This window comes from Stigmatopora nigra, chromosome 8 (assembly GCF_051989575.1).
Source record: "Stigmatopora nigra isolate UIUO_SnigA chromosome 8, RoL_Snig_1.1, whole genome shotgun sequence".
NCBI lineage: Eukaryota > Metazoa > Chordata > Actinopteri > Syngnathiformes > Syngnathidae > Stigmatopora > Stigmatopora nigra.
Window position 1 is genome coordinate 7,141,682 of NC_135515.1, and position 17,117 is coordinate 7,158,798.

Sequence of the window (17,117 nt, forward strand, 5' to 3'; positions counted from 1 at the left end):
AGCAGTTGATGTTAAAAGTAAAACATAGGAGTGTGTGTGTGTGTGTATGAAACAAATTGCTTTGCTTTATACAGGCATATTAGTTATATATAGAGTAGAAGATTACCTTAAGAAGAGAAGCGACTGCAAAACACTAAAATGGAAAAAGTCTGGCTCGAAAAAGGCAGAGCTGAAAACGTTGAATACGGAAGGCTAATAACTTGATCCCATTCTCAACGTCTATAGTGCTATGCTGGAAAGTTGGCCCAACTTTCTACTTATAGCAGCCTTTCACGGCTACGATAAACATCATTGTGAGCACGCAGTCGTGAACTCGAGAGGGATGTTGTGTTGTGGCAGCTCATGCTTGCCAAGACAACTTCGAGATAAATTTATGATTTAAAACTTTACAATTGCATCAACTGTTTTCCAAACAATAATTGTTGTAAATAGATAAAAATATCACCATCATTTATGTCATAATAAGAACTATGTAAGGGAATAATGCACCTTGCACCAATAATGATGAAGACACAGCTCCCTCCTGGCCAATGGGAGGCCAGCGGGGGTGTTGGGAGAGCAACTCTATCACGCCAATTATAAAATAAAATACAGGATGCTATAAGTGTACATACGTTTCGAGAGAGTGATTAAGACTGCGATTCGAAACTGGAATTTCTTTTGCATCATTAGACAAAATCTTCCCATTAAGGATATTCGTAAATAGACGTAGAACTGCAAGTCAATAATGATGACCAGATTGGTCCTAAATACTCAGTGAGAATCTCTGCTAGTTTAATGGAGACTCTTCTTGGAGTTTATGCATGAAGAGTAAAGATACTAGTCCGAAAAACAATAAAAGGAACAGTAATTATGTCCCACTTAGCAACAACTAATTAGCCTGGTCCAGCATTCCCTTTCAACTGACGCAGAGCAAGTAAGAGCCATCCAACTTCTTTGTTCTTACCACTGAGCAATTTCCTTCTCAGCTGCAGCTAGGACGCAAGTTACGACCACAGTGGGTCAGCGGTAGACCAAGCAGCCATCTCCTACAGTGATATTACGAATAACTTTCAAAAAGCAATTCCTTTGATGAAACAAGTGGATACTGTACCACACACAAAAAACACTGGCAGACAGATGTTGAGGGGGATACAGGTACCCACTTCACTTCAGATGTGCACAATTTTTCACGGCTGACTGCTCTCTGAAGACACAGCACAGATCATTAACTCCGTCCTCTCATGCGCCAACGTTTAATGAACACTCGCATGCTATATGATGTAAGGCCCAATCGTTAGGTATGGCTGCGCTTGATAGCCCATTTCAACTTCAGAGACTTTACCAGCAACCTTCAAGACCCCATATGGCTAACATATTTCATAGTTGTATCAAGCAGTAGTCCATAAAGAAGTCTAATTTAACACTAGTTAAGACCATTTGAATAAAATGTTACATTACTTATTCAGTGTATATGTATTATATTTAAAATACTTTTGACATTAATTTTTTTCTGTTAAATTCTCACAATTATTGAGTTCATCTTGTAATATGCACATTTTGCCAGAATTTAATTAACTCAATAGTAAGTCATGTAAATATCTAACCTTTCACACTAAATTGTCAAAAATATCTGCCTTTTAGGACTTCCTACTAATACCTTGGATGACCCAGCTTGGCACATCAAAATAAAAATAAAAAATTCTGACCTAATTCTGCACATTCATGGCCTTCCTTTTAATAAATAGCCCTCTCTGATGTGCATATGCTGCAGCAAGAATGTGCTGATGCACCACTGCTAACGCAACACTTTCCGCTAAAGGTTGATGGAGACAGCTGCTGTGAGTCGCCACGATTAACTTACCACAAGTCAAGCTCTTGTCTCCATTGCGGGTATTTCGATTAGCTGGATGTCCACTTCCTCCTTGGGCCAATGGACGTGAAAGGTGGCTGGGTTTACCAGGAATACACAATCTTAATGAGAGGAACAAACAAAGCAACTATTAGTTGGGAACTCAACATTCGTCATGCATTCCTATAAATAAACTAATTGCAAGGTATCTACAAAAGAAAGTCAATTCAAAACTATTATAATTTCTCTCTAGTCTGCACCAGGCTTGCAAAATGCTAACTTGAAGCTTATCAAGTTAATACATAAAATGCATCCTAATCCAGGAAAAAGTACATAATTTTATATGATAAATGATTGACTTTAAATGAATATCTTGTTGTGTTACATGCATATCTTGTTCTGTCTTACTGCACTGATGAGTTTTAATATATAAATCGATGTTTATGTTAATAAGTGGTTTAATCTGCAGTCAATATCATTCATTAAAAATGTCAATTAAATAAGTTCAACATTCCCATTTGAAATTTCAAAGTCTCGTTGGACACATAGTTGAGATATATTATGAAATTTCATCTTAGTGCGTCCCCACATTTTATTTTTATTACAGCCATAGGCTTTGATTCTTTTGATTAAGGCACCTAAATCTTCCTTTAAGGAGTTTGAATATATCAAAAGCTCATCAAACATTGAAAGTATAGACACATTATATGCTGCTGCAATATCAAAACTGTCCTTACAATTTTTCAATTTCTAACTCCTATACAATCATATTGGGTGAGAGAGTAAAAATAGTTCAGGGACACACCCTGTCACCATTAAATTCAGCATGGAAGACAAGACAAATATAGGAGGCTGCTGAATTGTGAGAGCAACGCACTTGGCTGCCATGGAACACGAGTCATATTATTTCTGCCAATAAATAGCCTGTAAGGGGATTCAACACTCCAAAAAGTGAGAGCTTTTGCCAGCTCGTGTTTCCTGAGACCTCCTTTAGGCACCTTGTCATGCATTTTCGGAAAGGAAATAATGGATTCAGCGTTAGGTATTTTTTACTGTTAATAATCTTGACGGAATCGTTTGATGAAAAAAAAAGAAAGACTTCCAGTAGGATCACTTTCACATCCATGACATCCTAGACAATATTCCTAAGCGAGCCCTGCAAAATTCCTCAACACAAGGGGAAGCAGTCATACAATGATAATCTCATTGACAGAGCTTGCTCCCTCCTTCACTTGGCAGCGATATGAATGTTGATTTGATTACGAAACAACAGGAAGGAAGCGAGAGCAGCAGGAGAGACAACTGAAAGAAAAAGAAACAGCTTAGGGGATACCGAGATGAATGTGTGTCCCGTCATTAATATTTTACTGCATCATTGTAGCTAAAGCAGAACAAAGTGGAAAAAAAGAGAGGGTGCAGAGAAGTTGTGATGAAAAATGCATTGTATTTTGACACAGCTTTAGAAAAGATCCAAGCAAAACAAAAGAAGGATGCGGTTACAAAGACAAAGATGCAGGCCCGTGTGGTCTATAATTCTGCGATTCCCCATTGAATACAAGGAAGAGGAGGAACCTGTCAAGGTCACCAGCCTATACTTTCTCCCAACACCACATGCCAAAGCACTGCACAGAAATTGAAAAGAATTAGCATATGCCTCACAAAGCAGGATCATGCAAATACAAAGACCAGATATCCACTTTTATGGCGTATCAATTTATATTCAGAGAAAACAGACCTGGAGCTAGTTACCTATTGCTTTTCATCTAGCCAATTAAAAATTCATGATCTATCGATTTGCTGCTTTTTAAAAAAATTTAATTCTTTACAGAATAGATGCTTTTATGGGTCATTCACTCATTCACCCCAAATGGAGTGATTTTGTTCGAATACCCATTTCCAAGAATAAAATGATTACCCGGCCCAGTCCGATAAATCTGCTGCCGATCAATTAATCTCAGAAGCCATCAGTTGTTGATATGATACATACATAAGTCCTTTCGATGTTATGCTCACCTCATGCTCTCATATTTCCTAGAGTTGTATGTGATGTGATCACAGAAGTCTGAATCATCAAACATCGAGGGAGAAAAGCACTAGTCATTGTCCATCACTGTCTCATTGAGAGCATGAGACGATTTACAGTATTATATCATGGAGTGACTCTTACACAGAAAATACAATAAGGTTATTTTGGATCAGAGTTACCTAATTAGCTGCATACCATATGGTAGCACCTGTTTGAGCTACTCAGTAAAGCAAATGCCTAATTAGCCAATTAGATAAGTGGCAGAAATGCAATTTGTTAAGTCACTTGGACATTAAGGCTGCCACAGCTCTACGGGTAGACAATTATACTGAAAGAAGGGGGAAAATCATCAATGGGAGCATTTTACACAATCTTTAGGGTAGAAAGAGAAATGCATAGCAAAGAACAGGATATGCCATCCAATGGTACTGAGCAAGGAATTCAACTTGCATACTCAGAAGCCATAATCCAATACTTGTTCTACTTTCCATTAATCGTTTAAATGTATTATTTGACAGGAACAATCACCTCTTTTCAAACCCTGAACACTGTTGGACTTTAAGTATTTGAACAAAGCATTAGTTCATGTCTAACATTTTAAGTTAGTCAACATGAATAAATCCCAGGTCATGAAAAATGAGAAAAGGGCACCGACATTATAAATGTGAGGCCAATGCTTCACAGTCAAAGTGGGAGAGTTGATAATTCCACCTCAGGAGGACTAAAGTTTAAATGATTGATGCAGTTCCTGCACCTGAACTGATGTGGCGAAGAGAAAATCAGTCCATCCACAATCCCACTATCATAGCTTTCGATAGTGACTGAATGGACAACATTAAGATTGCTGCAGAATGTCTGTTCTCACCCTTAAAGGGATAGTAAATCAGTCATCCAGCAGAGAGCCCTCCAAAAAGCTTCCCAGGTGTTCCAGGCACGTCCAGCTGAGAAAATGCCTCAGGACAAAAAGTAGGACATGCTGAGGGGACTCCGGTATGTTTCAGAGCAGGTATGGGAACATCTTGATCTCTCACCCACTTAACTAAAGATAGCAAAGTCTGATAGTCCCTGCTGTGACAGTGGTTGCTGAAACACGATGGATATGATGGATTGGTCATGAAATCCAGATGGGACCACCATCATGATCAATGAATGATTTAAGTCAGGGTGGCAGATGAGCCAATGGCACTGCAATCTACTTCAGAGTCTCCTAGAGTAAATTCTGTACTTGGTAATTGTAGTATTTACTCTGAAGAATAAGTGCTGACATACATATTTAAAGTGAGGTGGTTTGCCAAGTAAACTCTCATCCATCTTTCTGTTTGTCCAGCTGCTTCTTCATCCACTCAGCAATCAATTCACGCATGAATTCATACTTTGCATCTGAACTCAAACCAGGCTTTTACCAAATTAGACTCTGAAAGGTAACTTAAACGTCCAACCCCCAAAGGACAAAAAAACCAAACAATCCGTGTCGAGTCAATCAATTATACATTTGACTGAAAGCATGCATATTGAATGAAGTCACCTTTCTTTGCGCTTCATTTCCCAGATATTGACACTAGTAACTGCAGTTTCTGAGTTTACCATTGAGCAAACAAAGAAAATGTTAGGCCACAGAAGGGTAGGAACATGAAATCGATTCTGATAACATCGCCATCTTCCCTTTGGTTTCTAATAGGTTTTGACTTGGAAATAAGCACATTTGATGGTACATGCAAGTCCTCGTTTTACTTGCTGGATTGCAATAAATTCAGAGGCCAGTTTTGTCTCAGGAGTAGATGAGCAAAACTGCTTATTCAAAGACAGAGTTCTCCGTGGTTGCACATAACAACATCCACAGTCAGGTCGGCTTCATTTCTAGCTTTTGTATCCAAACTAAACCGCATTACCCCTATCTCACTTGTGTAATTTGTACTCCTTGCTGAGTGATGACTTAATTTAAACTACTTAATCGTTTGTATGGAACAACACACACTAATGTTTTGCAATTATGTCGAAACTGTCTAAGTCTATTTGCAAGACACCTTGCAGTGAAACTTCAGAAACTGTAGGAAATACAGGACAAATGTTATTTCAAGTAAGCCTTAGTGTGGATAAATTGGTTGGGTAGAGGTTTCATCTCACCTACCAACCCTACAAAAAAGTAAAAAAAAGGAATGAAAGTTCAGGGGGAAAAGATCCTCACCCTGAACTAGGTATATATGTTTTTTTTAAAAATCACTCTAGGCAATTAACTTTATTGTCATAACCTCTGGCACTTGGGGTGGGCAAAAAGGTCCGAGATAGTATCATGGACTAATCGATAATTATGAATGGTGTTCACTGGGGCAAGGTCATCAAGGGTGGGCTTGAACCTAGGTCACTAGGAGGTAAGCCAAGTAATATTGGATATTTAAGGCAAGTTTGGGTCCTCTGGGCTTTTTCCAACCAACACCTTTCAATGGTGTTTCATTCCACTTCTTCACCAGCGGTGTCTTGCAGGCGTTATTCATGATTTTCCCAGATTCTTGAGCAAGGTGCTAAGTGATGGTATTTGTCATTCAGTGATGACTAAATTGCATTTTTGTTCTTTTTCTCTCTTTTTTAACGTTCCTCCGAGTCATTTGGGTCATGGTGATCAGCAGAAGTTGAATTAGGGCAGCGGGAGTACAAGTGATATGGGGACAAACACATTGCATTCAAGTTGAATTTTTCTTGAACTGTCAAGGATGCTTTGCAGCTTTCAGACTAGTAAAATGTGAAGGAGAATAACTGTTATTTTATATGGATTCTGGGGGAGTGCAGTTGTAAAGTCAAATTAGCTATTAAACCAAGTCACAGCTCAACAATAGTGTTAAACTGGAAGGTAAAAATTTCAAAAAATCCTGTTGAAATGCATTTACAGTTTGGCTTGAAGTTGGATAATAAATAAAAAAGCAGACATTTGATGCATCTACTAGATCTCAGCTATTCATCGTTTTTAATTGATCAAAGACATGAAGGACATGCCAAACCTTAAAAATTAATTCCTTCATTTTCAACATCACTTATTCTCGTCAGTCATGTTTATTTTAAAAAAAAGAAACAGGAACTTTTTCTGACTCTATATACTTTTAAATACTCGCACATCTTTTCAGTTGTGAGCCTGTGGCAACATGTGTCAAATCTATTTTAACTTGACTTCAGGGACTTTAGAAGTCATTAAGTTTTGGAGACCTTCCATGCTGACTTGTGCTATCCAAACAAAGATCATTCACTGTTAGCCCTTAAGGATTACATTTTTTTAACAGCCAAGTTCATGTCAAAACTAGAGTAGGTTGATGCTCTCTGAACATCAAACATCCTCATTTGATTTTTTTTCTAAGGCAACAGCCAAGAAATAAAAAAAAAAGGAAACAAGCAAATATAAATAACCTCACTTCATTATGACAAAATAAAAGGCCCCTTTTTCTATAGTTTATAGCTAGATGTAGGTTAATTGTTATCTTGTATGCTCTTTTTTTGGCCTTGCACATATTCAGCTTTTGTAGTTTTTCCAGAGTCCTCATTAGTAGAATGCTTATGAAAAAAAACTACTCGTTAACATAGTGAGCTCAGTGAGAGTTCCAACTACATCCAAAACACTAATAAGACTTCTTTCTTGTTGGCTTAAAGTTAAGCACTAGCTTACAAATGCAGACAGACCCATCCATCTCCATGGCGACTAAGCACACTCCATCTGCTGATGGAAATGGTGTGAAATGGTTGAAAGCGCAGAAGGAAAAAAAAAAGGACAAAAAAATGGGCGGGATGGTTTTAACTTGGCAAACAGGCCCAAGATTGATGACTTTCAGACTATGTGGCTGATGAAACACTGTCTCATTCCATTACAGAGAAATAAATGAATCACACTAGAGGATTAGACTTCACGTTGATCTAATTCCTGAGGAGTAGATTTGCAACATAGCTTTGCTAATTACATGCGTAATCCTTCCACAGGTGGATCTATGAATCTTATGATTACATTGTGTATAGGATTTGGCACCATAACATCTCGTATGGTGCAATTAATTGAAATTGAAAAGGACGAAACGCCATCAATGCAGTTTCCAAGCAGCAGAACAGCAAAAAAAAAGAAATGAAATAGTAATAACAAAATGGGAACGGTGCATGCGAGTGGACAATAGAAGCAGAAATCACCCACCCACCCCTTTGTTTCTTTGTTTTTTAATTCTGGTGAGCGAGAACACCTAACGTAAAGTATCAATTTTAATTTTGATCCGACAAAAAGGATTTGATTACACTTTAAAGGAACAAGAGGACAGTGCAAAAAAGGGCAATGAGTCATATCAAAATTTGTCTACATTAGTTTTAGAAAATGTAAAAAAAAACTTTTTAGTCAAGGTAATTTTTGCAGAAAGCCAAATAGCTCAATCAAAACAATTGTTATAATCAACTGATGATTTTTCAGCAGTTTTTGGAATGGATAACAGATGTCCCACTCATCATGCTGTTCACGTTAGAACATTGTGCGCTCAAGAGGACTTTTTTGCCATTGCGAAGCTTCAAACAGGATGTTCACAGTGGGAAACCACTCTGCTTAGTGTCTCACAAAGTGTCCTCAGTTGGTTGCAAAATAGACTGGTTCTTTTTGTTTTGTTTTAGAAAGGCACAGGAAGATAGGTAAAGGATCTGATGGAAGTTTTCCAAGAAACCAAGCATCTTATGTGACATATCAGAGTACAGGAAATTGAAAAATGTATAAATATCCCAAACTTCATGCAAGCAATGTATATCAAAAAGTCACAATCATCACTATCTTAGGGAAAAATATTTCTTGACAGCTGAGTTTAACTCCATGAATAAGAATTTGCTTCATTGTCAATGATATTTTTGCATAGTTCAGTTTAATTAGTGCAGATCAGCCGGCCACTCGTAGTAAGGTTGACCATTCTTACGTGTCGCCTCATTTGAAATATTTGGTCATGTCTTTGCTTGATTACCTTGAAACACAACTAGTATTATTTATTTTTTGTTGAGAGCCCGTTTACCTGTTTTTATCCTATTTTTATGGCTCCTGATTTACCCCATTACACGGTTTGTTTAGACCGAAGAAAAAAACTAAATCAAGTTCCATGTGGGAACATAATGACAACAACAAAGAGTAGGGAAAAAATACTGGCATACAGACAAATATTTAATACAGTAAGTATTAGCATATTTTGCTACACATAAGCCATTAAAGCGGATTATAGAAGGTTGGAAATTTTCACAATAAATTGAGCAGGCAAAACAAAAAAGGGTACTTGTGTGATATAAGCCCCTGTGAGATATCAATGAATGCATTGCAGGAACACATTTTGTGAGAAGAAACAGGATTTGATCAGTTTAGTTTAGTTTTTTTTTAAACACGGCTGTGTACTCCACCAAAATAAATTTTAGAAACATGGCTCGCCAAATGAACGTGGCGGCTGGCATGTAAACCTCTACTTTATAAATTTGACTTGCATTTAAGTAACTTTCTGAGTTTGATTGGTTCACAAACACAACAAACCTGAGTGTCGACTTGACATGCAACAAAAAAAGGCACTTGTGTTGATTGAGATGCTTTCTATACTAAATAGAGGAGACTGGTTCTTATATAAGGAAGGACATTGTGTCAATATGCACAAAGACATTCATTGCTTTAAAGGAAAGACAATCATGATGTCTTTGTTTTAACAAAGTAGACAACCTCGGATTAAAAAAAGGCAATAAAAAGTTGTTACTTGTGCAGCAAATGCCCTTGACACATCAATGACTATGAGAGATACTGCGTCAACACATTTTGTAAACTTGCAGCTTTTATCATTTTTTTATAACTGGCCCCTCTTCTGCAATAAAAAATAAATAAAATGAAAAACAAAGTATTGAGCCTGCCCCGAGCATAGCCCATGATTTGCCAAATGGATCCATCAAAGCCATTTTTCTATATTTACTATCTGCAAACAATGTCATCCTGGTGTTGCATTTCCTCCATGGAAATGTAAAAATGCTGTATAATATGTCAATAGGCAGATAAGGTCATTTGTGACCTGTCCAAGGCGGAACACTATGGCCCTATATTGATTTTTTTTTAATCAATAAATTTAATTAGCCCTATTGGCAAATGTTTTAGTTCAGTGGTGCCCAACGTTTGGTAAGACTACTAGCAGTAATATCTGTATTAATATTCATAAAATTTCTCCTTTTTTTAGAATATTTTTTATTTTAACTGATTGGGGGTATGATGGATGTCTCACTCTTTTGAAAGTGGGAGGGGCTTGTACATTTTTGTGCACTTGCAACAATTAAAATGCAGCACTGAGGAGAATTAAAAAGCTCCACTTGAAATACAGCGATGCCTTAAGGGGCTGTTTTCCATCGTGACTAAAATATATGACTGGAAATATAAGACGGAATGCTGATCTTTTCTTCCTGAAGCCTGTAACTTAAGCCAAGAAGCAGCTTATATGCGGATTGTCCTCAGATCTCAAGAACATCACGTTCCCATTTATCCTCATCTTCAACTCAACAAAAATCGAGCTTCCGATTCAGTTCAAAACCGGTCAAACTCTGTGTGTTGTCACTCTACAATCACTCATACTGCCGCAAACTTTCTTTTGAATTAGATGCAGCAGGTTTTTTGATTTATCTCTATTCTCCCCCGGAGATTGATGAATACATTTGTGATTAACTTTCTGCAATGTTCATTTTCCTTTTTTTTAGCCTTTGAGCAAAATTGAACACAAAGGACAAATACAGGGAGGTTGTTATCATTCAGGACACAAAAGTATGAGCCAGAATGATAATTTCTTTATAATGGAATTTTTATTTTCTAGTCTGCAAGATGAAGTAGGCTGCTTCAGACAGAATAAAAATGCTGCTAAGCGCAGAGATAAAAGACCTAAGTCATTGGGCAGGGCCTCAAAATGAGAGATGGATTGATTATATTAAGACTCTAATATGTTGTAAGCATTTGGAGAAAAGTTAACATGTTTGTGCCGACAATTTTATTGTTTCACATACGAAGGCCCATTCATGACAGACTTTATACATCAACTGTTTACTTTCTTTTAATTAATTGGTTAAAAAAATCAAATATAACTAAAATGGGACCAGGAAAAAAAGCAAACTGTTTCCTTAGCTACGATTAAAGCTTATGGTTGAATGAGAAATGTTGGCAAGTTGCTCTGGCAATGTCAAATCATTCCCCCATGAATTTAATAACTGTAATCACAGGACTGGTTTGCCACAAATTATTTCCTCATGAATGTGCTTCCAAATTTTGGAAAGGGGTCTGTAAACAACGGTTTAAGGAAAGTAATTTTTAGAGGATTAAAAAAATAAAAAATAGGGGTAAAACACTATATAATCATTATACTTCCAATATGTTAACTACCAAACTATGTATTGGTTACTTGATAAGGTTTTCAAAATGTCTTCACATGGTGAAAAAATGTTTTCGGACGCACTAAAGTGAATAAAAAAAAAACATATTTTTGCTAAGGCTACTTGGAGTTTTAGGCCTCTCAAATGACCAGAAAATAATGTACACATTATCCTGTTTAGATTTAAAACGGCACTTTAACGTGAGCTTTTTTGGGTTGAGTTCAAAATACCATATTTTTGTCGCACTTGGGTATATAAGTAGCATTTTTTAGAACATTTTTTTGGGGGGATTAATGATTGTTAACTAAGAACAAACATGTTACGTTAAAATACGTCTTAAAAAGGTTAAAATAGGGAACAATGGACTAAATAAAAACCTATCAATGTAAAATATTAACCGTTTTTCCTTTTTTTTTAACAACTACAGCCTAAAAACATAACATAAGCCGTTGGTGGTCAGAGTAGAATAAAAATAAAGCAAACTATGAAAAAAATGGTAATTTATAGTCTGGAAAATACGGTAACAGCAATCATTGATGTATTTCTTTGCTGGTAAAGCTGAACTCTATAATCACAAGTACATCAGTCCAGCTCGGTGATGACAAACAAAAACAGATTGCTTTATACACCGCTAAATGCATTAAGTACAAATTTAGAAACAACTATGCGTTAGTGGATTATTTGTAGCAATCCTCTTCAACACCCCCTCCATGTATCATTTTCCTTTTATTATTCCGTGCACACCAGTGTACTTATCACCTCATGTATTATTGATATACTTTGGTAAATATGGTCACGGCGCGGCAAAAAGAAAGTGGCATATTACTTTGCAGGGCTTCTCAGTGACTCCTCCTGGTGCATTTGACAGCTGTAAACATACGCACAACTGCTGGCAAGATTGCACTTGCCATCTATAATGGATATGGAGTCGTGTGGAGTGGAACAAGTGACCTCTTGCGGGACATTGGGACTCTTGGAAATGTTAACATTCGTTGGCTTCCGTAAGTCTATATTGCTATTGCCAGGAATGACAACCAGAAATTAGACAACAAAGCCATGCGGAAACAGTATTTCCTCGCACGGTGGTGGTGAATGGACCGCCCTGCTCCAATTCGTTGGGGGTGTGTTGCCCAATTAGGTTAAATTATACGAAAAGACGCCTAGGATACTATTTTCCCTGAGTTTCATTACAATGGGCCAAATTACAGAATAACACTTAATTTTCTGTTTGGCAGATTTAGAGATGCAAATGATGTAATTAGTTAGTTTTTTTAAGGCGATTAACCTCTGATTTAAATATTACACTGCATGTTTTGCTTGAATTTCTTTTCATATGTTCGCTCATGTTGATCTGACTGAGTGATTTTGACACTGCGCAGACCACGATGACCGGGTCATCGTGCTCGGAAACCTTTAAAAAGTTATCGGCCTTCAAAGCTTTTACAAATAAAAGAATGAATTCTTATTGCCGGAGGCCGCGCATCATTACTGGCCCCCATCTTCCCTCGGCCGGCTCGTAAATGTCTTTCAATCGATAGAAAGAGAAATTTTGCAATAAGGTTATGACAGTAATCTCATTTTCTCTGAAAAGAATGGTTCTTTGGACTGAGAGCGAAGGTTGACGTAAAACGTTCAATAGCCTTTTTGAAAAATGGCATCACACAATTTTAAGATACAACAAATTAAAGTGGACCCTCTGCCTCCTGTTGTCTAACTGGATGTCATACACTGCAATTTTAAAGACAAATGATGTTTTTACCATCAGTCTTTTTTTTAAACAATTCATATATAACCTCATTTTCTACCTTTTAGAGTGATGGAGGTCTTATCCACTTAAACTGGGGCTGGCAGAGTCAGTGTTTATATTCCTAAAAATATTCCTTTAAGTCTCCTTAATAGCTACTACTTGCTAAAGTGGCAAGATTTGTCATTTCTTCAGTTACCTAAACAAAATATAAATGTATACGTTGAAAATCTTTTAAAATGTATTCATATTTACATTCAACCACAATGAAAATACCTAAGTAAAGTACGATGTCCAAATAATATTGACTAAAAGCTCTTAGTGTTTATTTACTGCGAGCTAATCCTAGTTAAAATGAATTGGACGTCTATTGCCGTCAAAGCCAGCTAATTATTTAAAAACACAGCAAGCATTATTAAAGAAATTAAGTCTAAAATGCCAAAATCCCTCCAACACTCAAACTGTCCCGTTCCCTCGCGGCAAATTTAAATGTCATCATCAGACATCAGTGAGGAAAGAAAAAATGTCAGTGATGAATGTGTCATCAGCCTATAACGCCACTAACCTCATTAATTGAAGTTAACGGGTGCACCACTTGGGGCTTAAACACTCCAGTTTGCTATTTGTATCTGATGAAAGGTCACTTCTTTCCAATTTACTTGCCACAATGAAAGAGGCAAAGAGCAAGAATAAAGCACACAACTTAAGAGTAAATTGGGTGAAGCACAGGTTCTACTCTGGGGGCAGCCCCATGTCTCATATAAATAAATATATGGAAACAACAGTGCGTATTCAACCCAACCGAAAGAAAGAAACTAGGATTCTTGCAGTAAATGTGTAAAAAAAATGAGGACAGGTCCATTTTATGGAGTGAATTAATCTTTGGAAGGTGTCAAAGATGAATTAGTGGTTAGATATGGTATTAAAATTGGGTAAGGTAGTGTAAAATTGTAATTGCAACCTAACTAACAAGAGAAATGTATCACAGAATTACAGCTTTTAAAATATGACACTACAGCATACTCTAATGAGTTCCAGTAAAATAGCTGGAGATTAAAAATCTTCCATTTGAGGAGGTTGATCTGAAATACTAATTTTAAAGATGAACACAAAATTGACTACTCTGATAAAACATGATATCATAAAAGGACACAAAAAGAAGTGGAATAGAAAGTTTGATACTTTGGTTTGAGCAGCCATTTTAAGGAAATTCCATGGCTCATACTTGACTGGAAGTCTCAGGTCTATTAACACCACCTTTCAGAAGCTCCTACCCCAGAGGTGTCTGCGATTTCCCACTTCTGCATCCCACAGGTGTTGTTTCGCTAGTTGCTAAGCAAACCCAATTGACGTCATCAACGATTTTCACACAGAAAAAGAAATCTAACGTGGCCAATGCCCTTTGATTAAAAATAATAATAGATACTACTCATGCCAACTACCAAATAGAGGTTTGTCACTTTGCAAATGCACCCAAAAGTGAAGTGACTTGACTTCCCTGTCAATTTCTACACTGGCTCCTGGCACCTTTACAAACATCCAGTTACCCACAGCAAATCTATATTCCAAGAGGTGAAACTGCTTCTGAGCTATTTCTCTATTCTTCTAGAAATCTAAAATAGGCTAATTTCTATACCAAAAATCCAGCAAGATTCTGCTGGATGGTTTCCTGGGTGGAAAACTAGAAGGAGGTATGAGTGATTGGTCTTGATGGGTAAAATACATGATTAGTTGGCTCTCTAACTGAACGGAGCCACTGGAGTCATTTTTTTGCACCTGTGCGGGTGTCTTAGAGTTACTGCGCTGTTGCTTCCCATTAAGAATTAATGTAATCTACAGCATAATTAAAGCAGACACCTATAGTTAGCATTCTCTGGTCCACTGGCCTCGAGTTTGAGTCGAGTAATAACTAATTAACAAGTAAACAAAAAAAGAATTAAAATTTTAATCCAAAATTGTTCATAAAAAAGTACTGTGCTACATTGTCCTCTTTTCTCACTAAAAAAAAGAACAATATATCATTTACTACTGCAATTAGTTTTATGCATTATTGTTATTATAACTCCTAAAATCAACAATACCAGGTTGCATGTTGTAGTCTTGGACTGCTTGTTTTAGTGCAAGCCTATATTTGAGTTGGCTGGCTGTTGGTACCTGACAAAACCATCAGCAACAAGGGAGAAGAGAAAGCAGACAAAAAAAAAAAAATAGCTCTGATGTCTGCCAAGGAGACAAAAAAAGGTTATAAACAAATATCATTACCGGGTGAATCTTAAGTGCTGCTATGAAGTATTTACCAAGCCTTGTATCAAAGTCTAGAAATGTGTATAGAAACCTCAAAGTCTCAAGTGACTTTATGAATTGATTTGACAAACTAACATGATGTCAATGCTGACTAGAATGTTAAACGAAGCTTCTGACAGCACTTTGTCAACTGCAAGGCGGAGGCAAATCATCGTTTAGTAAATTTGTAGAATGGTAGGTATATCAAATGGGTCATCACCATACTACTAAAACAATAACTAACACAGAAATTAGAAACAAACACCAAATTTATAGCAGAAAAACCCAACCATAATTGCAAACAACCAAACAGATATTGAAAAAAAACACTAATCAGAAACACACCATAAAAAAACTAAACAAAAAAAACTACCAAGTCATATTAACTAAAGATATGATGTAGTCATAACTCAAATTCTTGAATTCTTTTAAACATTATCTAGATTCCTCCAAGATTTGATGCAAAACGGCCCAAATTAAGAGCATATATCGCATTCAATTCCGTACATGAGAGAAATGTTTCTGAACCCTCAACAACTGTTTAACCAATTGCTGAATGGAGGTCACTAAATAAAATGGGTCATAAACTTTATGTCAAGTCGGACGAGCCGTCAGTCCAGAGGGCACGTGGCCTTGCGATCGGTCCTCCGTCCTTTCTCTCGATGGACTTGAATAACTAAAATTAGAACCTGTCACATGACAGGCTGGCATTACCACATGTGACTTAAAGACAAGCGGCAGTGTTCCACCTCTCGAGAAAACCTTTTAGAGTACAGACTAGATTGTAGGAGAGGTTATTCTTGGCCTGACTTTAAAGATATGACATGACTGAAAATCCCCATTGACACATTACCATGAATAAAACAGAGTAAATAGGTTCCCACATGAATAGAGAGACACAGACGTGCAGACACAGAGACACGCCAAAGTCCTCCATTTGGATTCAGGTGAAAGCACTGAGGCCGCTATCAAAGTGAGAAAGTCTTCAGGGGCTTCATTGATCCATTTATTTAGCCCATGTCTTTGTTAAAAGTGAGTGGACTTCACCTCATTTTGTTATCTTCCCGGACGGGCACTTGCACTTTGACAGTGATTAAACACACATTGAAGAAAAAAAAAAAAAAGGAAATAGATTTCAATATTGAGTTCAGACTGCCATAAGCTAAGATGCTATATATAACGATCCAATACTTAGACGTGACCTTTATGGCTACTTAAGACATTTACTATTTTTAAATTGCTCTCAAGACTGTTCGTGCACTAGCGTAATTGTAACTTGTTTGTGCTGGATACTTACAATAAATTAGTTCATCGTATATCAAGTTCGAGGTCTACAATTAATACATTATTCTTAGATACAGGGCATATTAAGAATTTAAGTGATCATCATTTAGCTATATAGAGTTTTTGCCCACAAATTACACCCAAAGGCTAAAAAAATAATTAAAAATATGACTGAATTATGAGAAACAATAGCGCATTAAGTACCAGTAATTTCATTATGATAATGAATGCTTCCAATTATATTTAACCTATTTTAGAATTAACCTATTTAAATGGCATAGTATGAACCATTTATTTACGGATTGGGATATTGGTTGAATGTTTTAATTAATAATACATTTAAATACTCAATTTTTGTTATTAATTACTTCCCTATTCATCTTGTTAAACTAGCAAGTGCCATGAAAAAAAAGTTTCATTTGTATCTGTCAGATTATTAGACTATGAGGATCATCTTTCAAAGACATTGATGGCAGTATATACCCAATCAATTTTGACTGGGAGGGCTGGTGGTGATTACTTGCTGTTAATCTCTATCAAGCCAACCAATCAGTTGATTGAGTCTCATATTAAGGGTTTCA

The 17,117-nt window shown here is 36.7% G+C and overlaps 1 protein-coding gene across 4 annotated transcripts in view; it reads right to left on the reverse strand.

Moving 5' to 3' along the window:
• lrfn1 (leucine rich repeat and fibronectin type III domain containing 1) overlaps positions 1-17,117 on the reverse strand; it is a 106,215-nt gene that overhangs the window by 15,385 nt on the left and 73,713 nt on the right. For 3 of the 4 annotated variants that reach the window (XM_077723195.1, XM_077723193.1, XM_077723196.1), the window contains exon 3: positions 1,844-1,953. Coding sequence is in view for 1 of the 4 variants with exons in the window: in XM_077723192.1 (XP_077579318.1) it covers positions 1,844-1,953; positions 3,845-3,909 (175 nt within the window). In the remaining 3 variants the exon portion in view is untranslated. Of the gene's footprint in view, positions 1-1,843; positions 1,954-3,844; positions 4,005-17,117 lie in introns of those variants that run through there. The other variant, XM_077723192.1, reaches the window with a different exon arrangement.